The 26,780-nt window shown below is 45.6% G+C and overlaps 1 protein-coding gene across 6 annotated transcripts in view; it reads right to left on the reverse strand.

Moving 5' to 3' along the window:
* Window positions 1-2,572: 2,572 nt before the first annotated feature.
* Window positions 2,573-26,780, reverse strand: part of SMOC1 (SPARC related modular calcium binding 1) — a 135,205-nt gene continuing 110,997 nt past the window's right edge. For 2 of the 6 annotated variants that reach the window (XM_075502907.1, XM_075502905.1), the window contains exons 10-13: window positions 24,066-24,171; window positions 14,267-14,514; window positions 8,036-8,086; window positions 2,573-6,029 (exon numbers count right to left, since the gene is read on the reverse strand). In XM_075502907.1, the coding sequence (XP_075359022.1) occupies window positions 6,013-6,029; window positions 8,036-8,086; window positions 14,267-14,514; window positions 24,066-24,171 (422 nt within the window). In that variant the 3' untranslated portion in view covers window positions 2,573-6,012. The remainder of the gene's footprint in view (window positions 6,030-8,035; window positions 8,087-14,266; window positions 14,515-24,065; window positions 24,172-26,780) is intronic. The other 4 variants (XM_075502906.1, XM_075502911.1, XM_075502910.1 and 1 more) reach the window with 4 other exon arrangements.

A 26,780-nucleotide genomic window follows, 5' to 3' on the forward strand; every position in this document is an offset into this window, starting at 1 on the left:
GGCTGCAGATGAACACATCCAACTTCAGCCACCTTCACACAGCTTTGCTTGTTACAACCTGCCAGCTCACAGCGAGAACATCCAAGTAACTTCAGAAATAGCTCCATCTCTTCAGCCAAATGCTGCATCAACTCTTTTCTGACATGGTGAAGTCAGCAGGGATTACTTGAGTGGTCTCAGCCAAAATCATGACTGATGGAGACAGCAATGGTACTTTGTGCTATGCAAAGCCAGAGCTGTCCTGTATAATGGCCATTCGAACTCTGCAGTTTTTATTGCTTGAAGCACAGCACTGAGATGCTACAGAAGAACTCATTTCACCAAACTGAGGACGAAGGTCATGCACGGTTTTGAGTCCTTCATTCACATACCAGAAAGCAATGAATTAAGGATCTGTTTTGTGCTGGGACTGAATTTGTCTGTTCTAGTAAGGTGAGCCGAATTCATCTGCACCCCAGACTCCCAGAACTTGCACTGAGGAGCTACTCTGAGCTCCAAACTGGGCCACCTAGTTGTGAATTGCATGCAGGAGAGCTGGGCCCGCCAGTCCTGCTGGCACCAGGCAGGAGGCAACCTCAACCTCCGGGAGCCACAGACTTCTGCCTCCCTCAACACCCAACATGCACCCCTCTGCCTGCAGCACAGTGCAGGTCTAGCTCAGGCGGTGAGCAGAGCCACCCGCCGCCAGTGCCTTGTCCTCAAGGGGATGTCGACTGGCTGAGCACGCAGCAAGACCACGGCTCCTCTGCCTGGGCTGAGAGCCAGAAGACCCTCACTCAGCCCAGCCCTCACGTGCTGAAAGAACAACATAACGTGGAATAAATGTTCATTCGTGCTTTTGAGGGAGGTGGGGATATAGGTTTGTGCTGCAACACGTCGCACAGAGCTGGTGTTGTTTTCTGAACGAAAGCTAGACACCTCCTGGTGTGCACAGGCAAGGCACCTTTGAAAAACAAACACAGCCATTGAAATCAGTAAGCAGGCCCGTGGATACAGAGCAGCAGACAGCATCATTGCTTCCCAAAGGAGCCAGCCCCAGGTTTTCTGGCAAACACTCCATAGAAAATACTTGCTGTTATAGTCCTAGTTCCTGAGGTGGTGTTTTTTTAACCCACTTTGTTTTCAAGGTGTTTTCCAAACTAAGGAGTGCCACTTCTGCAAGATCCCACTGTCCAATTTAATATCAGCTTTTGGAGGGTTGCCAAGTTATTTTGCCTGAAATGGCTTGCAAGGGCTGGCTGCTGAGAAGTCAGAAGGTCGGCATTCTGCATGTGGATTTTGTTAGTTATGTCAAAGATAAGGGGGAAAGAGGCGGGGGAAGAGGAAAAGTCTTCTGGCAATCTCGCTGTTGGAAGCAGAGGCAGAAGCAAGCTCTTTGTAGTTCTTTTGACTTGCTTACAGAATGACTGCACCACCAAGGAAGGGTGAAGGCCTCTCAGAGTACTTTATGTTGACCCCAGAAACAGGAAGCATGGCCAAAGAATTGCCTTTTTCTTTTTTAATATTATTTTCCTATTTTTAATTAAGTCTTGCAGAACTCCAGAGATGACAACTACTGCTGCTCCTTTAGCCCAAAACCTGTTACCTTGGTAATGCAAGGAAATTAGCTCGGTTTGCCATTTTATTCTTGACAAATCCACATTGGCTGTCATTCATCCCTGCATTTTCCCCTTTCATCACTGAACTTGCATCTAAAGACACCAGTCTTACCAGACCCCCTCTCTGCCCATCTACCATACAAGCAGAAAACCTCCTTTTGGGACTGCAATTGCCTCCCCTTCAATGTGCAATAAATGAATTGGCTCCTTATTAATTGCAAGAGATTTACATGTGATCAAGTGAAATGACATAGACAGTGATGAGAAAACTGGTCGTATCTGCTTGATGGGGAACGGCGTGTGGCCTCCTTTGCCATGGCCCTGGTGCTGCAGCCTCTGATGAATAGCACCGCGCTGTAGCCTAGGAAATAGCATGTTTTACAATAGCAGCAGCTTCCCAGCATAGCTTGCTACTTGTCACCTCTGAAGATTAAAAGGTTTTGGCCAACACCTAGAAGACAGTATTTCAGGCTCCCATGTAATGAGGCCTGACCTGCAAAAGCAAAGTATGAAGGCTCCCAAGGTGAGTGGGGATGAGGACATGAGGTGCAGTGCCTGTCTTCTGTCCCTGGTTTAGGAGACTGTGCTATGAGATCCCACTTGGCTGTGGGTCCCACCTTCTGCGGTCACCTCTACTCTCCTGCTGAAGCTTCACAGCCTTTCAAAGCAGCCTGGGCAGATTGAGGCAGCTGTCATCAAACTGCAGAGAAGCACTCTGGGGCATGTTTCAATTCAACGTGGAGGCTTACACACAGGAGAGAAACAGCCAAGGAGCTCAGATCCCAACCAAAGACTGACACAGGACTCTGGGAGCACGAAAGTCCCCTTCCCTCTCCTACGGCACTGTGTAGGTAACAGAATAGTGTGTGAAAGACATAAGTTCCGGAAATAAAGATTCAGCAAGAAACCACCACAAGACACTGGAGCAAAAGTCATCTATTTTATTACAAAATCAAAATCAAACAGATGCCTTTCAGTCTAACAAACAATGCCATAGGCAGAAATGTGCTGGGACAGGGTAAGTTCAATATAAACTAAGGCCATGGAAAGCAGTGCCTTCACACGGATGAATCCCACCATAATGCAGTTCCCTCCAACACACTACGCCCTTGGAGGATCATCAAAAAAGGAAAGATTTTTTGCTTCTGGCAGGAAGAGCAGATGACTTGCACTGTGGAGCCCTGGTTCTCTTCTCTGTCCCAGCTGTTTTCAGCTGTCATTCAAAGTAGAGCTGGAGAGGCCCAGGAAGACTTGAAGGATGAGGAGAGACATGCCCAGGGTCTGCTTCCCGGCACAACGCTGACACTCCCCATGCCCCAGCTTCAGCAGGATGCTACTGATGCAAGGCAGAGCAAAAGAATGCTTACCACTGCCAGATAAGGACGTCTTTGGCCTGGCAGCCAGGTGGACTGGTCAGTTATCTGGCAATAAAGCAACAAGGGAAGAGGGGAGCTGAGGCACTGCTCTCTTCTGATGAGTACAAGCTGTTTGGACAACTTACAGGATGGGTTATAAGAATCAGGACCAGTACTGTCTGCATGACCTTCCCACACACAAACCCAGAACAAGTAACCCAACCTCTATCCAGATGTTACACAATCATGCTGATTGGGTCTTGCACGCCAAGGTACAAGTGTTGCCAGAAGCTGCTCCGAGACCCATGCAAACACAGAAAGTCAGGATGCAGGGACTTGGACTTGTCTTGTGAAAGTAAAGGGGAAAGCAATAGAATGCTTGGACCCCAATCCATCCATAAAGTCAGCTCAAGCATAGCAACATGAATACCCACCAATACCAAAGCTAACATCAACAGCCACCCCTTGTTTGGCTTCCTTGAAGTACAAACCCAATTTTAATTACAAACTACATGTGAGTGCAGGCCTTTTGGAGGGGAAGGACACAAGGATGAGAAAAAGGAGGGCTGCAGAAGGATTTATGTGACAGGCAGGAGAGTTGGCTGGCTGGTTTGTTGACATTTTCAGAAGAAAAGATGCAGTGACTTTTAGCAGCTCTGCACTCCCCCTGCAATCTTGTGGGGCATTGCCCAGCCCCAGTGGCTGGCTGACAGAACTCCTATAGGCATCCAAGTGGCTGCTTTTGCTGGATGCAACTATACATTGAAAAAAAAACCAAACACCAACCCAGCAGCCAGAGCTTTTAATTCCTAAAACTAGCATATTAAAAAAGGAGAGGGTTTTTTTTATACAGTTGGATTAATTCTTTTCTCCTACAATAGGATTAATGAGTGACAAGGACATTTCTAACTATACACTAAATCAAATAATTTCAACACACAAAAGATGTGCCCTGGGCATTTAAAAAAAAGAAGATGCGATCAAGAAGATGGGAGCTTTCAGGCCAAAAAAAGCACATACACTGTATGCGAGAAACCATGAAGATCAAGCAGCAGGATCTGCTCTTGCTAAACAGATGACTTCTTTATATTATGGTGGTGTGATGTATACTTCAGAGATTACCAGAGGTGTTTTCAACCATGCCAAATGCTTTACTTAGCTCCAATCTACTTTCCAGAGGAAGAGGTATTACTACTCTTAAACAGTTATTTATAGAAAGATTTTTTGGTTTGTTTTTTTTTTTTTTTTTTTTAAACTTTCCATTTTGTCAACAAGGCACTAACTTACTGCATCAGGACACTCCTGCTGTGATGTGTTTATCTCATGCTATTGTCATGATGACATGGCACAGAGTGAAGATGCTGTGTTGCAACATCTTTTACCAAAGCAACAAAGCCTCAAGGGACAAGCCCAGTCTCTACAGTAACGCAATGCCGTTACAAGCAATTGTCGGTGTGATCTCATATTAACATGGCACATCATCATCTCCGACTACAGGTTCTTGGTCCACAGATGAGTGGCACAAGGATCACCAGGTCTGAAGCGGGAGGCTGCTCAGAACATTTCCTATGAACAGGCAAGTGCTGCCAGTGGCTGGAAATGCACAGAGCAAAATATTGTGTCCCATCACACTCTGCCCAAATCTAGGATTGCCGATATGGGTGTCCCTGCCCTACTGCTGACTTTACAATTATATCTGAGATTAAGTAAGAAACAACTCTGGAAAAAATGCTGGTAGTTGAAACGGCTCCTGTGGCCTCCAAGAGACCAGGCTCCTCAATCCAAGTCTTCACTGCTATTATAATGTCACACTGGAGTGTGATAGCACAGGAGGTACTGATAACAGCAAATCGGGTGAAGTGGATACTCTAAGCGAGGCAGGCGCACGACTGTGCAGGAGAGGAGCTTGAGATTCACAGCCACCAAAGACAAGAACAGTCATCGCAGACAGACCTTCACCAGTGAGCATGGCCCGAGCTGCAGTGTTGAAATGTAAGTAAACCAGACTCTTGGGGACCAGCAGCATGATTGTGTCTTTCTGCACCGACAAATATGTTCTTTGCTCTACAGCAAAGCAACAGGCAGGCTGATGCTGCTTTTAGCAGGCTTCTCAATATTTTTATTGTTGTACAGCATATAGATGAACACTTTGTCAGAGAGGAAGATGCAAGACTTCACTCCGCAGACTCTACTAGACCTACAGCTCCCACGTCCTTCCTACAGCGTTAGATTCCCAAGGCATGGCACATCTTAGCTAAGCACACCTTCTGAGCCTGGATAGTAATGCATTTGCAATTCATTTCTGCCCAGCTTGCAACAGGTGCAGAAATTACTTTTGGGTGTCCTTAATACAACCCTTTTCTATCCTTACTTTAAGCAGCTTTGCAGTGCATCAATACTTAGGTGCAATCTGCGCTCTCTCAAAAGCCCAATTGCCTGTGAGTTGCACAGGGCTTTACAGTAAGAAAAGAAGGGGTTCAGCTGCTCCCAAGAAGCATTTGGTACCTGGGGCACTGTGTGCACATCTGCAAGCATGATATACTTGCTCCTTTTTGCATGGGGGTGTTAAGGTTTGCAACTGAATGATGGTTTGGTGGCAGAAATGAATGCATTACTGTAATCCATTAAATGCAAAGTGTCCCTCTAACCCTAACAGCCTTCAAAAGCAAAGGGAGGAACAGAAGAGTGACTCCAACCCCTGTACAAAACAACTGTACAATTTACATATATATTTATATACAGTATATAAAATTCTCTTTCTTTGAGTCCCAGTGAACTCAATTTTACGTCATCAGTAGCTGTTCCAATTTTAAAAAGTCATGATCCTGCTTCCCCCCGCTCTCCAAAGTATTAGATAATGGCATTGAAAAGCAATTAAAAACAAACCCAAACCCAAACCAATTATTAAAAAGTGCAAACGTTCTGGGTGCCACTTCTGCTACGCTGGATGTTGCTGATGCTGCATGCTTGCTCACAAGCAGCAAAGGTGTCTGTCCGCCTGTTGCTGGATATTTCTTTCCTTTGGGTCGGCTCCTGCCTTCCCTTCCTGTCTTCTGCTGCTACACCAGGCGACCTACTGAAAGGGTGGGGTGGGAAAAGAGGAAAACAAACAAAACAGAAGCCGAGAAAGTGAGGAAAAAAGGCAAATTAAAACCAAAAGGGCACCTGACTGATAAAGATACAGTACAGCCTCTGCTGCAGCCAAGGCCCCAGAAGGCTGAGATCCCAGAGTAAGCTGTGAGGCTGAAAACAATCAGGGGCTAATGAGACAGCCTTGCTGAAAAAAGCATTGAATGAGTCACACGGAGCCCGAGGGACTGACGTATTTTTAAACATAAACCACTACTTTCCTCTCCCTCCCCCTCCTTGGAAATGGGCATGCAGTCTGGGCAAACAACTGGTCCGACATCTCTCCCTCTGCTCTTCCGCCTGCCACGGCTGATGCAGAAGCCTGCTGCTGCCAGGCCGCCCTGCCACCACCTCCCCTGGGAGCCGCAGCCAGCTGCCTCCTCCCCTAGCAGGCAAGCAGGCCTCGAAGGAGGCAGGCGTGCAGGGCGAGGGCAAGGGCAAGCCACCTCTCCCCACCTCTGCAGCGGCACAATGCAGCGCTCTCCCTGCTCAATGGCTCCTAGAGACCTGCCTGCACCAGGCGCTCTGAAGCCTACCAAGCTACTGAATCTGGGGTGGGGATACAGCGTTCTTGGAGCTGGGTGTCCCAGGACCCTGCTGGGCTATTAGTGTTCCAGTGGATGATGCAAGGGTGCTGCTTAGCGAGCCAGATGGGTGCGCACACCCCTGCTCTCGTTTCTTCAGCAAGCTTTTGTTAAGTCTCTCGTCGAAGGTTCTTAAAGAATCAAAGCTCTTATGGGATCAGAGCGAGAGCTCTGTCGATTAATTACAGGTGAAAACATGGTGAAGAGAAGGCAGAAGTATGGATTTGGTTTTCAGAAAGGAGAAAGGTTACCAGACAGGCCTCACTGGGATCGGTGCTAACTGACATGCCCTGCCACAGGGGGTGAATATTGTCAAATGCAAAATTATTCCAGATAGTCATATTTGAAATTGACTGCACAGCTCTGCAAAAGGCACTCACAGTGCTCAATGACCAGCTTATAAAAACAGCGGATGTCTATACATGCAACACAGTGCGTGAGTGGGGAGCGGGGATGACCTGTCCTACACGAAGCACTCTGAGTGACCAGGAAAGAGGTTGAAGCCACAGTACACAATTTTTTGAATGCCTCCGCTCAGCTTTTAGCAGCAGACAAAAATCAAATACACGGTAAGAACTGAGGACACACCAGGAAACATCACTACATCACTGTAGTGATTGATGATGTTTATCTTCAGTTAGCTGATCTTTATCTTCAGTTCTCTGTTCAGCCCATCTCATCAGGACCAGATAAGGTACGCAGAAAGGTAAGGAGGACAGCAAGAGGCATGGGAAGATTTCTGTCATTAAGAAAATACATAGCCTAGGTCTTTTCAACACGGAAAGGAGTCTAAAGAGATATATGTTGGAGGGCTATAGAACAACAAGTGGCAGGAGAAAGACAGGCAGGGGAGAACTGCTCACTGTTTCTCACAAGCCAAAATGAGAAGAACTCAATGAAACCGTGAGGCAGCAGGTCTAAAAGCAAAACAAATAAAAGTTGTTCTTCATGCCTGATGAAAGGGTGCAATTCACTGCCACAAAATGCAGAGGAGAGCAGACCTTCACAGGGACAGAGAAGAGTCTTCATGGGAACTTGTCCATGGAGTAATGCAACGTAAACACAACAAATCACCTAAATCATTCCTGCTAGGAGCAGGGAGAATAGGGTAGGAGAGTATTCATCCCATAGCTGCTGTATCCTATTATAATTCCTTAGCAATGTCCTGTCTGCCCCAGCTGAAGACAGTGCTGGACTTCAAGATGATGCAGCTGAGCTGCATGTTATTATATTCACACCCCTTATGAACAACTTTGGTTTCCAGCTGTTTCTGTATTGATATTTGTGAACATAGAAGAGGAGGAGAGAATGAATTTTGGGACACGTGGTTATCACGGAAAAAAAGGAAACATTTTGACAAGATACTCACTGAAAGGGTTAAGGCCTTGTCTTTTTCCATTGGGGAAACTGCTCAGGCTACCTGTAAAATCCAAGAACCATATTAAAGGCAATAAATGCCGTGGCATGACAAAGGAGCCTCCCCACTGTCTGCTACCAAAGGGCAGGTTCAAAGGAGCTCCTCTGAGTGTGCACACAGCAAGTCCTGCCAGCACTCCTTAAGATTCACATGCAAGAGTCAGACTAATGTGGTTGAGATGAGAGATGTTAAATACCTGGTGTTGCAGTATCTGAACGTCACGAAATCCAGAGGGCAAGAAGCAACAATTACAAGGTTAAACTAAACTGTGGAAGGAGTAAGAAGAAAGGAAGGATGCAAGTAGTTTCCGGCAAAATGCCGTGAAGTTTCCCAAAGCAGTTTTTGCTAACAGCAAGCAAAATAACATCACGTAGCAGAGGGCAGCCAGAACAGTAAAGGTGTAAGCAATACAGCCAGCCCAAGTTTACTAAATCCTCAGCTTGGACCAAACAATCAAGCTGGTGCCTAAAATCAAAGACCTGAACTCATACCTGGCAGAAGGGCAGGGACAGACTGCAGAGCTGTGACTGCATCATGAGATACAGGCATCGCACCCTACACCAGATGGAGCTCATGACAAGGGCTCTCACCTCAACAACAAACCTGCTCCTACCATGCGCTGGGTACAGACAGCTCAGGGATTACAGGAGCTCTCAAAAGCATGTTACATTTCCTGCTCGCTGCTTGGTCTGATTTCAGATGAGGTATTAGCTGGAAATGGGAACTCCTGCTCCCAGCCAGAAGCAGTAAGCCTGCTGCCACCCTCCACTCCGGCCTAGCCCAAGACTTATCTTTGATTTGTGCATGCATCTGACCCGATTGCACAGCTTGCTTTGCACTTTAAGTACTTGTACACTCACAGCTAGAGCAAACTTAGCTCTGTGCAAGAGCAAGATAAGCAGAAGCTCAGAGAGCAGGGGTGAGACTGGGGAAGCCCCAGGGGACAGAGGCTGGGCAGGACAGCCTGCAGCCTGCAGGACGGGACACTTCTGCAGGACAGAAGCGGAACCGCTGGGAAGGAAAAGAGAGAGGGAAAGAAAGGTGGCGGTGGCTGAGTTTGAAACGGGTTGCAAAGCACAACCTGTTGGCTTTAGAGATCGTTAATAAGAGAAACTGTGTAAACACGGTAAGTTATTTCAGGGCCCCCAAACACTGGCCTCGTATCTGCCATCTGCCCTGGCGAGATCAGAGGAGCCGTCGTTGTTCACTTATTTCTGCGCCCGTGTATAAAAAGCAGAGCTCTGTTGCCAAGAGGCAGATTCCTCCAGAGCTAATTGGGACTCTCCCGGCGGGCTGGCAATAAAAACCCGGGGCCTTTACGAGCCGCGGCACCCTCCGGCCGGCTGGAGCCGCGGAGGCCGGGCCGCTCCCGGGGCCGGGCCCCTGGAGGGCGCTGCCGGGCCGCGCACGGCCGGGCCCCGGCCGGCTGCCTGGGGAAGGGGGAAGGCATCCGAACAAACCCCACCTTTGGCAGCCAGCGCCGCTAAGAGCACTGTGCAGTGCTGTGAACGAGGCCTCTTTGTCTTCCGAAAGAGGCGAGGAGCTCCAGGTACGTTGACAGAAAAGGCAGGGAGCATCCCTGAAATGGGAGGGATGCTCCAGGCGTGCCCTGCCAGCAGCCTGGTAGGGCTCTGTGCTTTCTGTGGGTCTGGCCCCATACATCCGTGCCGGGAAACTACCCTGAAGCTCATCACCTGTCACTCCAAAGGCAGAGAGTATTGCCTTCAGTATAAACACAGGCCAGCCACATATACCTACAGAAGATAAAACCCCAGCAAAACAACGCTGCACCGAGCATAAAGTTGACATGAAAGAGAGGAAGGAATATGGCAGATGGTGACAGTGGGTTACTAACATATACCTGGGAAGCCCTGGGGTATTATAGGGTAACATCCCATCATTCAGTAAGTTTCATAACGCAGAGTATTTGCTCAGCCTCACAAGTACACTATTTTGGGTAATAAATCTAGCCACACTGGATTAGGCCAGGTGTCTTTCAAAAGCAAAAGCCCCAAGGAAAACCCGGCAGCTTTTTATAGGTAGACATGACTCCTCAGACTTACTGAGCAAAGCTCTCACCTTTGATGGGGGAGGAACACGCTACCGCAAGCCTTATCTTGTGTCCTCAACACACTACTGATGTCCTGATCCATACTAACCATCAGTAACTTTCCTCAAGATTAAAGGCGACAAACTACAGCATCTCTCCTGAGTTCCAAGGGGGTATCTGAACAAGGCAAACAAAAACAAGCACTGAACCAGTGCAGCTTGTTCACATTCTAATCTAATTGTAATTAGATGTACTCTGAATTTCCTTTTTATTAAGCCAGTCATTACCTGGTTACAGTTTTCTCATAGCCTCTCAGACTGTTGTCAGCTTTCTACCATCATCCCACACAGCTGCTTGCACAGCAGTGATCTAGAGCATACTCATTCCCAGAAGCCTCCCAAGCACACAGATGGTTACTTCTGCAGATACCAACAAGAAGGGTCCCAAACATTACTGAATTAAATCTGCTATTTAGATTGCCCATTATTTTTCCTTCTTTCTGTAGTATTTGCTCAGCTCCAGTAGAAAGTGACATCCTGTTTAATTACACACACCCCCCTCCTTTTCAATTAAGACATTTTGATCCTGTTTCGGGACTGTGCTCTTGGTAGATGGCTGTTGGCACAGAGAGTGGCTGGGTTCCACCCCAGAAGTCCTCATGGCCTGTGAAGTGCACCCAACACCTACCATCTGACAAGCTCTTGGATGGCAAAGCAATCATGGAATCTCAACTGGCAGAACGAAACTTCCCGTCAGCTGGTGGAGGGACATTTCTTCGCTGCTTAATCCCTGAGCTCCTCTTTGGGCGTGCACAAAATGCTGACTTTGTCTTCTGAATTTGGAGGAATACAGAGGTAAAACTCAACTCCAGCATTTTGCAGCCAGCACAACTAGTAAAAGCCTTGCTCAGAGCTACAGTCCTCCTCCCTGAGATCACTGGACTCCTATTAATCTTGGGTCCAGTAACTTTTCAGCAAAGCTTTACAGTGTGTGTCTATCTCCTCTCAAGGACCCTGCCTTTTGACTAATGCATAGAGCTAAATTTGTTCTTTGATCACAGATGGTTCCCCCCTCAACTCAGGCTGTGCAGACTGCACTGATGAATGCTAACTTTTAACAGCCTGTAAATCAGTCTGTTTTCCTTCCACAATTCCTCAAACAGACAATCCTAGATCAAATGATGGCAAAGACTGTTTCTGGTGTCCTCTGAGCTTCAAGCCCTCTCTGCCTGTTCTGCCCCAGTCTAAGAAACCATTTGCAGGCTTCTGCAAGCCCTCAAAGGCTGGCTCTTCGTGGCTACTCGATTCTGAGATCCAGGAATGGCATTTTTCCACCCGAGTTGCCCCTGATAGAAACACATCTGGTTTAAGCAGAGGGGCAAGAGCTGTGCAAACTGGCCACCAGACCTAGCAGATTTCCCAGCAACTTTCTCAGTGATCATAAGGATGGAAAAGTGGAAGGGTTGCTGGCAGACTGGACAGCTATTTTCCTCACTGAAGAACCACTGGCTGGCAGCACCCACACACTAGGTTACCACAGGCATCAAGAACCTGCTGAGGAGGGGAAGACAGAGAGAACTATGCATCTCGGACAGATTTGATCCTAAGCTGGAAAGAGCTCAGATTCAGGTTTGTCCTTATAAATATCCCAGCTGAATCCTCCCACATAAATTTTATTTATTTAGACTATCTAGTGCCCAAGAGGCATATAACAGTGCTGATCTATCTATGCCCTGTGCTTCCTTCAAGCAACGCTATTTCCATGTTTGGATGGAACTGGCCACAAAAAAAAACCCCAAAAGCAAAACACTCACAAAAATGCAGAAGCCTTAACATTTGTTTTCCTCGGCATCCCAAACCCTACAAAATTTGTATTAAGTTTTATTTTCAAAATCATTACAAGTATTCAGTTTGCCTAGCAGGAGGCACACTCACCTGGAATAATGACCCACTTCATTTTAGTCCTTATGCTGCTGGATACCCAACCAGGATTTGGAACATCTGAAGCAAGTTCATTTGTAATGAAGTATACCAAGGGGAAATGATAACTTTCCTTGCCTCCCTCCAACCCTTCCTCATCCAATCCAGACCAGAAAAGCCTTTCCAGCAAAGCTTTTGTTGAAACAGAAACATTTCCATGAAAAGTTTTGGTTTCATCTGACTGGCAGTTTACAACTGAAAGTACCTCATCAAAAAGGTTCCCAACAAGTTCTTGGCTTGGACCAACAGTGACCTCAGCCCCAGCAGATGTTTGGAGGCCATGGTAAGGAGAAAGAAACAGAGAGCAAATACATGGGCTAGCTGACTGACTGCATGCATCCATGATCAGGATAAGGGCAAGTTGGAGAACAGGTAAGCTACCGGTTATTTCTTAATTCAGAAGTCCTTGTGAATAGAAAGCAGAGCAAACATGTCATCTACCACCTCACAACTTCATGACTTCTTAAAAAAGAATCATCACAAGCTTGCTTACTGCACTTCTAGAGTACTCTCTCCCTCGGTTCTTTCCTACTTGTTAGTACCTGCTCCCTGCACTGCACCCTCTACTACTTTTTAGCCCTCACCATCCTTTAGCCCCCCTCGGTCCTCCTTCCACATAACTTACCCATATATCTTTGATCCTCAAGGCCTATCAGGCCTTTAGTAGGTATGTGGACCTGTGTGATAAAACAAGGTCAGACCCCCTTTTTGCACACAATTCTGTCCTCATACAACGGAAGAAACCATGAAAGGTCAAGACTCTGTTCTTAGCAAATAGTTGGGCAATCAGGCACTCACAACAATGTCTTGCTGCTTTCTTTCCCCTTCACACGGGCTCAAAGATTCATATTTTCTTCCTTCTCTCCCCCCCCCCCCCCCCCAACTAGATTTTGAACAGTCGGTTGGCCAAGGCAGCGGATTCCAGAGAGTCTTACTCCAGGCCAAATAGCAATAAAACTCATTTGGCATATTCGTCTTATTGGGAAGGTAATAAAATTAAGGAACAGGGTTGCTATTTTGGTATGTCATTCCTCAGTAAGGTACTGATGACTAAGAAAAAAACCTTCCACTGAGCTAGGGAAGCTGAATGCTTCTCACAGCTGATGAGTAATGCAACAGGCTTATTATGATAACCAAGACATTTGCAAAGCACCTAGGAAAGGCAACTTCCCAACACCCAAATGCACCGACTCCCTTCCTGCTCATGCTAAACATGAGGAAAGAACTAAGGAAAGGTTAAGCCTGGAGAAAGCAAGCTACCCACCCTTCCCAACTGGCACAACGGTTATAACAAGAGCTGTTCACACAGCCAAAACACCTGCACAGGAAATTAGTCCCCTGGAATCTCCCTGTTTGCCTTCTCCTGCCAAGCAAGTCTGCCCACAGTCAAGAATGACTGATAATTATTGAATTTGGGTTGAACAGTTTCAATTCATAAAATTTCCAAAAATATCGATTTGGTCCAGATCCCAACAGAAGATGAGGTGAAGATGAAAGAGGAAGAAAAGGAAGGAGGGTGGGCTGGTTGCTCAGGTGCTAAACAGAAAGGAAAATATGTTATTCATATGCCCTATTTCTCCCCCAATCTTAAAGTCTGAAATTAGTCTGCAATTTAGAAAAGTCTGCAATTTAACTCTGAAAAAGGGCAACAGTACAGCCCTGCACTTTCTTTCCGAGTTGCTCTCTCTGCATCACCCACTTTCCTGCATGCTGGATTTAGCAATGAAAATAAATATTTTACTTCTGTTAGTCAACAGGGTCTCTGGAGAAGGACTGGGTCTGTGCTGGCTCATACATCATCCAACCTACATGGTTGAGACAACAGAATATTGTTAGCAGTGTATTACTCGGAAGGGACCTGATCTGAACTACAGTTTCCAAGGACTTCTAGAGTACAAGCAGGCTCCTGGGCAAGGCTCATCTTTTTGCCATTTCTGTATAGTGCTTAGCATAAAGGTCTATGATAAGGGATATAAGGCAGAGCCATAACACAAATAACAAACTACATTTGCATGGCAGGGTATTAATCCCACTCATTTTCTCACACAAACTGTGGCACTTTTGAATCACCTGGGAGAAAACTGATTCCCGAGTTTGCTGTAACTCCATGTCAAGTCTTTTATTCTCATGCAACGGGGAAGGAAAGGCACTCACCTCCTTCCTTGCTGACTCCCAAGCACCCCTTCAGCTCCTGAAGTGAGATCGACTTGTCCTTGTTGAGGTCACAGTAGTCAGTGAAACGTCGGGCACATTTCTTGGGCTTGGCTTTCTTCTTCACATAACGCTTAAAAGGCTTCAGCTCCCGCTTGTTGATGTCATTGCTGCTGTTGTTGTCCAGCTGGCTGAAGTACCAGTGTACCACTCGCTCCTCCAGCGTGTGGCTGGGGTCTGGCTCAGAGAACCTGGAACAAGAGGAAGCACAGGCCCCCCGACAAGTGGGTGCTCTCACCAACACTGTCAAGCACATGCTGAGGAGCCAGAGCTGCTCACCCAGTCAGACATGCACTATGCCATAATTTAAAGCAGGCAAAATAGGCAGGTCTTACAATCTCCTCCTTTTAGCTGGGTTCTTTTGAGAGAGATGAACTTTTTCTAAAAATGTCCTTTAGCATTAACAAGTGGTGCCAAGAGATTCCTGGAGACTGATACCTTCAGTAGCTCTGGTTCTCCTCACACCAGTTGCTGAAACTGCCTAATCCCAGAAGTATCCCCTTTAGAGGGCAAGAGGCAATCTCCATGGTCCTTTTGACCCTTGTGCTCCCATTCAAGTTACCAGCAGGAGACCTGTGAGTGTCAGCTGTCATGGTAGTTTCTGTGATAGCAACATCTAGACTTCAGAAAAGGAACAAATTCATTTCATGCAAGACACATTCATTATTTGAAAATGTCCTTGGCAAGATGCAACATTCTTGCTGTATCTATTTATACAATCTGAACTCCTGTGCTGTATTTTCAGCATATTTAATGCTTTTCACATGGTTGATTTATACGCAAGAATTTCACAGCAGACAAACACCACAAATCCATTAAAAGCAATACTATGGAACCGGCAACTTCAGTTTGCTTCATTTCTTACTCATTGTGATATTACAAGTTTGATGTTATTTGGCTCACATTTTCTTTCTGTGGACAACAACAAACAGTACCAGAGAGGAGGAGAAGAGGAGCAGGAGGAAAAGCAACAGCTGAAGATGCACGAATAGAGAATGCTGCCGTTCAACATCAAGCCATGACTGAACAGGCACTGTTATGTCATACCATTCAAGCGATGTTGGTGCTCTACAGCAGCAGTGGGAAAGGGGTTATTCCTCAGTGATACAGAAAACCAGGGAAGAAACTCTTTCTAAAGAAGAATTCTTTAAAAACTGCACTAAGCTAGTCCGTCTTTTCTCCGTGTGATGAGTGTGCCAACAGAGAAAGCTGAAATGAGACTGAGACTTGAGCCTTTTTTCTCCCAAGAATAAAGCATGTCAGTGCATGGAAATTAGTGGATAGGTAGTCAGACATGCTACACTGGCACTGGTTGCTCTGACTTATTCCAGGAGACACCTCCAGCCGCTGCCTCATTCCTTCCCCAGCAGTGAGAGAGGAACAGTTGCATGCTGCAGGCGGCCAGATTCTGGTGTGAGTTTGGGGCATTCTAGCTGAGGGGGAAATATGAACCCAGGTACCTTACAAAATGCACTTTAAGACTGTCACCGGCCTTGTTTCAGAAACTGGTAGGATATATATTTAAATGGTCATTGAAAATTTCTTTGTTGGGAACTAGAAGGGAGAAAATTCTTTTGACCTTCCAGTATGACCAGTTTTGCCTCTAAAATGCAGCTACAGAGCCTGAAAAATAAAAACCCCACGCTACTGGCATGGTGATTTAAATCACTAGCGAAGGGGAGCCTACAACATGCAGAAAGCAAGCACTGGAGCTTAGGTGGAGAACAGAGGTCCCCATTAACCTTCTCTGATAGCTTTTACAAATGAGGATACAATTTAGAAAGGTAGTCCCTATCCCCAGACATCTGGATCCTCAAAACAAGTAAACACACACAGTAGGGAGAGGCAAATAAAACTGCTCAACATTTTTCCCAAAGTTTTACTTGAAACTATCTCCTTCATAATTTAATTCTTAGCTGAGAAGCAGCCTGGCATTCAGGCACAGCGTCTGGTCAATGTACAGTGGGATAAACACTGTGGGGGAGGAAGAAGAGGTTGGGAATAAGTTTGGCTTAGTTTTGGGAGCCAAAATACAAGGCAAGCCCCTGGAGCCACCTATGGACAAGCAGAAATTGCAAAAATCTCCCCAGGAAGCTAAGGGAGTGCCCAGATTTTTCAGAGCCTTGAAACTGTATGTGAAGACCAGGATGACAGGAGAGAATAAAAACACATCCTGTGGCTTGTTTTTATGACATTTATGAACACAGTCATTGGCCTCTCTCCCTTTTGGAAATGAGCTGGCTATCATTTGAAGACTAGCGTGTTTCCAACTGCCACAGGGAATTTCTGTATTGCAAAGGACATTATTCTGCTTTTGCTGAGACAGAGGAGTAAAACCTGAGCTTTTGCTTGTGAGATTCCCCTTGTCCATGCCTTGGCTGCCCTTTATTTCCTGAAGGCTCACAACTGGAGAGGCAGAAATGGAAAAAATAGCAGAGCATCTTAGAACCAACAGCAGAAAGACAACAGACAGGAACACGAGCTTCTCTCTACCTGCTGAAGAGACACTCAGAAGCAGGACTTAAAAGTGCCTCTTTTTCAGAGGCACACCAAGGAAGAGCTCTTAGGAGTTACCAAGAGAGGCAATATAGCTCTCTTCAGCACTTCCGTAAAGTAAATCAGGGAAATCCACAGGCTAATACAAATACATTGACTCATGAGGTGATGATACATCAATTTTTGCCATTACAAACATGCTGAGAGCTCATGCTGAAAACTGCAGCATGCTAATGGAGCTAAAGGGAGTTAGTTTAACTGCTGTGATTGTAGGAGGAAGGAAGATACAGCCATTTCTGAGTTTTTACCACTTCCTGTTGGCTGGCTTAGTGGGACTGCAGTTCGTGAGTTGGTTGCCTGCCCTTTCTGATGATCATCCAGAATCCCAGCACAGGAAGGATCCACATCATCTCAGTGCAGCCATATCTCCCTGGCTCAGGAAATTACATGATACACTAAAGAAGGCTGAGGTTACAACACTGTATCTAACTATTCTGACTTGGACGCCTGCCCATGCAAGACACTTATGCACCATCCATGAAACATGAATTGATGCAACTTCACAGCACTGCTAAGCCACCTAGCTTTGATGATGTGCCATGACAACCACCATACCTGCCGGGTCAGCTGAAATGAATCTGGGGGCTCTAATTGTCCTGCAAGCACAGACTTTGCAGGAGTATTCCAGGGGAATTTCCCTCTATTATCTCTCCATTGCTGTTGCAAGAGAAATAAATCAGCCCTCAGATGCAAACTTCATTTGTTAGGCTGCCTCTCTACTCATTCAGACCATAAAGGAATCAGAAAAACCAAGAGAGAACAAAGCTGCCTTGTACATTCTCAACTCCCAGCAAAACAACATCTCTTGTTCTAACAGAGTCACACAAAAATCCACTGAATTCCAGTCGCTCACTCCAGTGCTGTAGCAGCTTTGTAGGACCTAGTAAAGACAGACATTACCAAAATGCAGACAGACTTCTCGGTCTTCTCATGCTGACTACATTACAGCTGTACTTACTTTTCCTAATCATTCCTCTTTATCACTCTACAGCAAAACAATCAATCCTAAAGAATGAGTGCTGGGGAAGCAGAGAGCTCTGTGCTAGCTGATTTTCTAAATCTACCCTGCTATTGCTGGATCGCTTCCGTACACAAGCCAGCAAGTTTAGCTCCATTATGCAGCATAAACCCACCCACAGTCCAACAATGAAGAGAAGCATGGCCTAGGACAGGGAACCTGCTTTCTCAGCTTTCTTACTAATTTTTTGGCATCATATAGTCTTCTCTAAGTAGGCTTTTGCTCCTCCTCCTGTATAATGTGCTATCAGCTCCCTCATAGGAGGACAATACTTATTTCTTAGGCGGCTTATGCTTGGAGATATGTGAGTTAAGGTACTGTTACTTTTAACAATACTATTTTCCAGTTGAGACACACTTCCACAGAACACCTTCATATCATCTGGTGTAACTGGGGTACAGGCAGAAAGCAAAGAGGCTATGAAAAAACATGGGCATGTACTTTTTGCAGCTGCCCTGGATTCTGGAGCAGAGAGAGAAGAATATGCCAAAATATCAAATAGACAGCTTGAATATGCACTTTGCATGCAGTCTGTAATGCTTTCCAGCCCTTGAGGCACCTTGCAAGAAAGCAGGAGTTAACTCAGTGGGAAGGAGCAGGGAAGAAGGGGAGGTATATAGCATAAAGTATACAAGAGCAGCAATGTCAGACATTACTAAATTTTACTGAGTAAACTGAAGTCCATTCCTACCAAAGCTTATCCTTTGTTCCTTGAACACTTGCAGCCCCACTGCATCCCACTGCACAGGCTGCACGGACCCACAGTACTTTTGCAGTGACAGAAAATCCTAATACGAAATACCTTTTTGAGAGAAAGCAAGGTTGCAATCTCTGAAGTACCCAGCAGATAATTACCTGTTTGAAGACCTTTAGAAAACCTGTTATTTTGTAATACAAACTTTATGTAGCAACAATAGTAGCTGAGGCAGAAGAGGGCAAGGGGAATAAGACCAGTCTAACATCATGTAACTCTGGACTGCAAACAGAGACTATAAACCAGAGGGAGCTATTCCAGGATGAAAGAACACTAATGGACAAGAAGCTGCTAGCAGAAGCAAGAGTAAAAAAAAAAAAAAAAATTAGTCCAGCTTCCACTCCTAACACACAAGGTATGGTTATGGTCAGGATGTCTACAGGACTTAAAGTTGTAAGTTTCTATGACTTGAAAATATTTTGCAAGGATGTACACCTTGCTTGGTGCTGCCGCTGAATAAAGGATGGATGAGAGCAAAGCTAAAGAAATGACAGGACTGAGCCTGCCAGTCAACACCTATGACAGCATTCATGATGTCCACCAAGGTGCCTGGGGGAGTGGTGGAAAGTGATAAGAGTTTAACAAGCTGAGGTAAAATTCCGAATTGTTCTTACTCTGCTTCCACTTCTTACTCTCCTTTTGTTGTTCTTTGCAGTTGTCTATTCTAAAGTTAAAAGCTGTAACGGTGGAACATGGCTTGAATCAAAGAGGATTACTCTAATGGAATTGCAAAAGGATCGTGTATTTGTTTTATTATTCTCCCTTTCTTGTAGCCAAAGAATCAAGAAGCCAACAAAAAACTAAGCTGTGTTCAGACTAAACAAAAGGGTACTACACAGTCCAAATTCATTAGAGGGAATGCATAATTCCTCTACAGTTAAAACTTAAGTTATCTTCCTATTACAGTCCCAGTTTCTTCCTTTCCTCCGGCAAAGCTGTGTATGAAACATTATTCTGAACACAACTTTTCTGAAGATTGTGGGATAAATCATTTAGAAGGTTTGAAAATCACCTCCCTTCGCTCCTCATTGACTGTTCAAAGATCCTCCTCTTACATGAGCTCTCCCGTATCTTTAATTACGCTAGAATTTCCATAGGAGCACAAAGAGAAGTTGGTATCCAACTTCAATTGAAATGCAATAGGAGTTGGGCATTAACTTCCTCGCACTGTTTGAAAGTGTCAATCTTTATTAAAACATGGCTCGGCTTCAGAACACCCTGGAGATGTGCTGAGCTGTGCTTGCCTGCTTCAAATTGCTCAACTAGAGCATGAAAGGGAACCTCAGGGGCAATTTTCTGAAGTACTTTTTAGGGCTATTACATGGGGAATAATTGGCAACTTAAAATGAAGGGACACAGCTGCTGTGTTACATGATAAGGGTGGCTGTTGCAAGCTGCCTTTTTAACCCAAAATTCCACAGGGCATTAATTTTTTTGATGATACTGTAGCAAGCCATAGTGCACGCATTTTGGCAACTAAAATTAATTTCTGAATTGGCAGGGACCAAAGAGTTTCTTAGATCAGGGAAACCCAGGCCGGGATCCCCTTTGGTCTATTTTAGTTTAGGCCCTGTGTGATAGGAATATGTCCGAATTAAAAAATAGACTAAAATGTACTAAAGCAAAGTCTAAATTGTAAAAAGTGCTGCTCCTATTATATAGAATTTATACGTGAGCAATTTCAACTATGCGTCTTTTCAAAAAGGATACCAAACACTGGTTAATAAACCAATTTCCTACAAGCGCTCCCTTAATTACTTTGAAAACATACAGTAACAAGATGTGCCTTGGAGTTATTACATAAACTTAAAATTAAGAATGAATTTTACCAGAGATTTTCTGTTTCAAAAGTCTAAATGAAGTCTACTTGGCTATTTTGCTGTAATATAAACCAGGGCCACGAGGAAGGGAAGTTCTCATCTCATTTACATTATTGTAAAGCAAGAGTAACTCAATTAAAGTCAATAGCTTTGAACTTGCTTAAATGAGACAAGACCTATAAGGGATTACAAGGTTGTTTTAAGCATGCCCAATAAAAAAAAAAGGTCTTATCAGGTTTTACTTACATGGCCTACGGCAATCCAAGTTGTACAGCCTCACTTTGCTGCTACTAGGTTGCTTTTGTGTGTGCCAAGTATAAAGTGTGCAGTTTAGCACAGCTCTATGTAGTATTGTAAATGCAGATCTCTAATTTCTCCCCATGCTCCTCCTTCCCCCCAAAAAAACCTAATACAGACATTAATTGCCAAGCTAGATAGCTTTGCAGCATAAATAGGTAAAGTCTTCAAGATGAAGACACTCAGCAAATGCAAGAAGTTTTCACTCCACATATCCAGATTCAGACTGAAGGCCGCAGGGTCATCTAATCTGATTTCCTGTATATCATACTCACAGAATGTGAATCAAATTACTCTTAGGACCGTAACTCAGGTTTGACTAAAGCAAGTCTTTCTGAAAGGCATCAGGCCTAAGATGAAAGCCTTAGAGAGAGGGAATCTGTCACCTCCCTCATGACTTCATTCTGCCTTAGAATTGCCCTCACTTTAAAGAAATTTTGATCACAAGTTTGTTTATGTTCAGCTAATCATGTTCTTCCCCACTGACTAAAGAGCCTGCAGAGCTTTTGTCCCTATGGAGATACTCAGATTATATGAAATAATCTTTCAGGCTTTTTTTTTTTTTTCCCTTTTTTTTTTTTAATACTCTAAGGAAGGCTGAGCTCCTTAAGACTCTCACTGTTAGGCTTTTTCAGCCCTTGACACCTTGGAAAGGCACTTCTTGGGACCAAAGGTTTGGTCCCATATTTTAATGTTGATACTAAAGATGCATATTGCATGCCAGTATCATCTCTCTGCTGCCACGGAGAAACAGTAATACTTCCCCCCTTCCCTAGAAATCCTACTTGCTGCTTCTCTGATGGATTAAAATACATAGGGCAATATAGGGGCCCAACTGACATGGGGGTACGGCTTGCTGTTTGGCTGGCATGCCCTCTGCAACAGGCATAAGCTTTGCTGGTGATATGTTACAAATTTACCTTAGATCATTGGATGCATTGTTCAGACTCTAAAAAAGGCCCAGGAGGATGAAATGCTGAACACTGTAAAGGAACAGAAAGAGGGAGGCTACAGAGGGAACCAGTGCATGTTTAAATACAGAACCTGTTCTGTCATCATTATGGCAAAGATGGAGAAGAGTCTGCAATAAGTGAAGCTTGCCTCACAAATAAGAAAACTGACGTTAAGACATTAAAACTGACATGACTGACATTAAGAAAAATCAGATAGCCAGATCTCTAGTTTTTCTTTTCAATATGACCTTCTCAGCAAACCTGGGCCAGGGAGATACAGGCTAAGCACTGTCATAAATACAGTATTTTGTTAGTTGTTAAGGCTGGAAATGATTAACCCTATAGGTAAAATATACCTTCATCTTGGAAGAGAGCTTTCACTTCCAGTGCCAAAGTCAAGTTAGGTCACCCAGACAATTCAGATATTCCTGAAGAGAGGACTCGGGACATTCCTCCCCTTAGGAAACTTGGAAATCAGGACTCATTGCAGAGAGACAGCTTCCCAACTCTGCAAACTCATATGAAATGAAAGCTGTACTGATTAGCTTTTTATATAAGTACCAAAAATTCCTTGAAATGCCTTTTTTTTTTTGCAAAATAAATGGTCCGATCATGGCATGGTGGGATGGAAAAGCTTGACACATGTTCTTTAGGGTATGTGCTTAGCCTAGCTGATGCACATGGAAGTTTACGCCAAAGCAGTTTCCTGAATTTAATCGTGGCTGTGGGCCCGCAGAGTATTTGGGTGGTAGCAGTCTTTTGCCTTACAAAGGACAGCCTGCTAAAAGATTTCTTTTTCCCCTTGCAACTGGGCTGCCGACACTGGAGCTGAAAATAAATCAACATGACGACTGTGTGAAGAGCTGGGCAGCGAAAAATTGTACCAAAAAGGCCTCTATTGAAAGCTGAGAAATACACAAAGCTTGGGGAACATTAGGAAGCAAGCCTGCTGGTTTATAGAAATGCAGTGGGGGCATACATCTCTGGTCTCTACAATATTGGTTTATATTAAGCTTTATTTTAAGAGTGATGATTACATTGGCTGGGTTTCAGTCCCTGTGCCAAAGATGCCAAATAAATATCAAATACTCTCCAGGGCTTCCCACCACCCCTACCCACTGCATTTGAACCATGCAAATTAGACAGAATTGACATTGGAATGCTTATGGCTGGGAGAGAACGACGTATTTCCCATCCTTGGGGCATTTTTCATCCTGTTTATATGAATACAGACATGCTAGGCGTATACTGCTAATTCGATGGGTTACAGAATATTCAGCACGCAGGCACTCAACCACTGGCCTGATTTGTAAGGTCCAAATGTGAAGTTAAAACCATATGGGTTCACAAGCAATCCATGCTGAAACCAAGAGGGCACAGGGGTGCCACCCAGGAAGTTTTTTGTCCAGAGTAGTTAAAGATGGCACTGCTTCCTTCTGTATTTTGAAGAGGAAAGCAGGGGATCAACATCACTGCCAATACGTTGGAGTATTACCCACGGAAGTAACACGTACACAGAGGCACCTCCTTCACCTCTACACCCCTATGAACATGAGCACAGTATTCGTTGTGGCATCCCTGCGTGCTAAACTAGCACCGACTCCTTTTAGAGTCGGGGGAATCCAGAAGCATGGAAGCCTTGCCTAGCCGAGGCAATATAGCACCTTTTTTACGTCCATTCTCCACGGCCTGTCCTGCCACAGCATTGCAGCTGCTGCACTAAGGGGATTTGCTGTTATCAAGCAGAAGGGGGAGACAAGACCTCAGCTTTTCTCCAGTTCCCCAGAACCGCAGACTTCTGCCCACCTCTTGCAACAGGCCTGACCTGCTGCTCCTTCCAAGAGGGATGAGCAGGCAGCCGGTCAGAGGGGAGGGCCATGCAAACCAGCTCCTCTCCTCATCGGCAGGCTGGCTCCCGCCCCACAGCAAAACCACAGCGCTGGTACTGCCAAGAATTCGGTTCGCATTCTTCACTCCCCGTGGTATCCACTAGGCCACACGGTCTCCTTCAATCCATTTGCATTTTATTAGGTCTTTTCATGCACCAGGGGACAAAAGAACAAGCCACTTCCTCCCACTGAGCTCTCATTTCACACTTCAAATGGGCTATACTAACCTTTATGGTGGAGCAGCTGCCAGGGAGGAGGGGCGGGAGGAGGCAGGCAGGGCTAGGACGACAGGACAGAGCAGCATCTGAAGAGGCAGCCTCAGCTCCTCTCTCAGCAACCCAGCGGAACCCGAATCGGCGCAGAGCTACACCTTTGCCTCCCGCCCCCGCCTCAGGGGCACCCAGAGCTCTGCAGCCACCTTGGTGACGTTCAGCCCAAGTGCTTTCTGGACTCACCTCCCACCCCCAGTAGGTGCTGCTGAGTTAATAGCCTGTACCATGTCCGTAGTCAGAGCATCAAGTAAGCTGGTAATAAATTCAACTTTCTTCCCTTCTGGGCAGCCTGCAGAAAGAAAAGAGGAGGTTTAATGCAAGAACACACAGGATTGGTCTCCTACCCCAGTTCAGCAAGGATCAGCCAGAACCTCCTTTGTTTGTAACATGGCAGCCACCATCAGTCCCGAAGGAAAGGCAGAAGAATCCCTCAGTGGGTTTCTCTGCATGGCAATTTGTCCTGCAGCTTTTGTCCAGGCACACACAGGGTCACTAACAATATCTGGCAGGAAGGCTGTGTGGTTAGCTTTATGGCCTCTCCCTGCTTTATGGTTCCCTACCAGCATAACCACAGGGATGTGCTGGAAGCGCCTGGCAGACGGAGTTCCCGTGGTGACACTTGCAGAGAAGTTTACAAAACAACTCATTACCTCCTGGGTCATCTTCCTCTGCAAACATGGCTGTTCTGAGGTCCTAACTGACAGCTTAATGCTTCCCAAAGCACAGGCCAAAGCCAGCACCACTGCTTGCATTCTCCTCTTCAGGCACAGAGAGCATTGCCTGCCAGCAGCTACCACAATAATTCAATTCTTTGCATGATTACACTGCATGGGAAATACGTCAGTCTAAGTCAACACGTGGTAATCGCCCCCAGTCACTGCTGGCTTAAGCAGGACAAAGTGCGCTGAAGACGAGCTTGGTAACCATTTCCATTACCTAGTCCTGAGGCCGTCTAGTTCCCCGCCGTCATAACCACAGACTGACAGAGCCTCCTATCCTTAACAGTGCCAGCCTGTTATGACACAGCTGAGATGAAATTCTCCATCTCCTCACCTTTATGAGGCAATCTATGCTGTTTCCTTGCTTCTTAAAGGAGCAAAAGCATACTTCATTTACTACCACATTAATACTGTAATAATTGCTCTAGCCTACCAAAGAACAAGCATACTTAACTTCAACCAACCTTCTCCAAAACCATTGTCCAAAACCCATCACCTCCCATCCTAGTGTCTTCTCTTGATGTGACAGAGAAGCCATCACCACATCCCTTACCTCTTCTCTTTCCCAAAAACAACATTCACTACCAATTAGTCAGCTGATTAAGGCAGCAGACATCAGAAAACAGCCTCCCCCTAGCAACATATAGCAGTGTCAACACTTTCTGCTTTTCCTGGACAAGCAGAGAAGCACGTGTACCCCAAACAGAGCACCAGAAACTTACTGTAATCCCTTGACAGCTGAAAGCAGCTTGCAAATTGATCTGACAAAACTAACTCCTTTGCCAGTATTACAGGATCTGTTCTCTGCAATAGCTAACCAACAGTCCCTCGCCTGTCTCCATATTACGTGCATTACACACACGCACACCCCTCAGCACTCGTTTGGCACATGGTCCAGAAAATGTCAGCATTGTAATGGGTAAGCTGCTATGGCAGCCAGAGTAGACCACTCACTTAAAGGAGCTTTTTGTTACAGTAATGAGAAGGTTGAAAAACCATTTGCTAAAAGTCATCTCCCTGGGGCCTCAGCATCTCGCCGTCTGTAGGAATTAGCAGCTTGCCATTTGCCATGTGCAAGCAACACCTTTCTTCCTTCTTTTTTTCTTTCTTCTGGCCACAGCCATGACACAGTTTGTGAAGAGGGTATGTGTAGGTGTGCAAGGATTTGGACTTATGTCTCCCCCACCTTGGCCTCTGCAGGGTCTCTTCACACAGGCCCAGGAGCACACTGCCTGCAGCACTGAGAGTCTGAAGAATGGGCAAACCTCTAGAAGAGGAATAAGGTAAGGAGTCCCCCTTACAGAACTGAGTGCAAATGGAATGATCAGCCTCAAATTAAAGCAGGGGTTTTTCTTAAAATTCAGTTCTGCTAAGAAATAAGAGCAGAGAAAGGTAAAAAGAAACATCCTCTCTCACCCCCTGCAGTTCTGGCTCAGCAGTGAATCCTTGCATACAAGAGCAGCTAATCAAACAAACCTCAAGTCTGCATCAAAAGATCATGCAGCACAGCATCTCTCAGGCAGACAAACCAGGATCAGATCCTCCATCTCCTAGTCTCTCCATAGACAAGGGTATTTTCAGTGACAGGAACGATCGTGCCAGCCAATGCAGCCAAGCACAGAGCTGAAAGTTTACTCACGCACAGAAAAGTGGCTTAGGCTGAGAGGGGAACTCTCCTGGAGTCTGATGCTGGGACCAGACCACTAAGCTACAGAGCATCATGTGTCGTCTTCTGTGTCAAGCAGTTCCTGTCCCCTTGTCCAGCTGCAGTGCAGAAGGGGAGGGAGAAGGGAAACGAAACCACCCTGTCTTCCTGAGAGATCAGAAAGAAAGTCTCAAAGAAAAAGCCCAAGAGCAAAGGATTTTTCACAGAGGAGTCCTGGAGAAGCAGGGGGAAGTGCAGGGAGAGGCGGTAAAGCAAGGTGAGGAAGGGGATGGGGAAGAAAGGAAGTAAGGTTATTCTATTTTAGCATGATTTCCTAAGGAAATGAGCCTTAATGCAATCATTTAGCTGGTTTCCCTCCCTCTAACCCCCAAAGTAATACTCGAACCAATTGGCCAATTTCATTTGAATGTGAGAGGGAGGCAAATAGGAAATTTCTACATGACTTGTGAAAATGAGGAGCTGGACAGAAGAGAGCCCTGCTGAGGGCACAGTTGCTAAACAGAAAGCTACGGG

This window comes from Mycteria americana, chromosome 5 (genome assembly GCF_035582795.1).
Source record: "Mycteria americana isolate JAX WOST 10 ecotype Jacksonville Zoo and Gardens chromosome 5, USCA_MyAme_1.0, whole genome shotgun sequence".
NCBI classification, from domain to species: Eukaryota; Metazoa; Chordata; class Aves; order Ciconiiformes; family Ciconiidae; genus Mycteria; species Mycteria americana.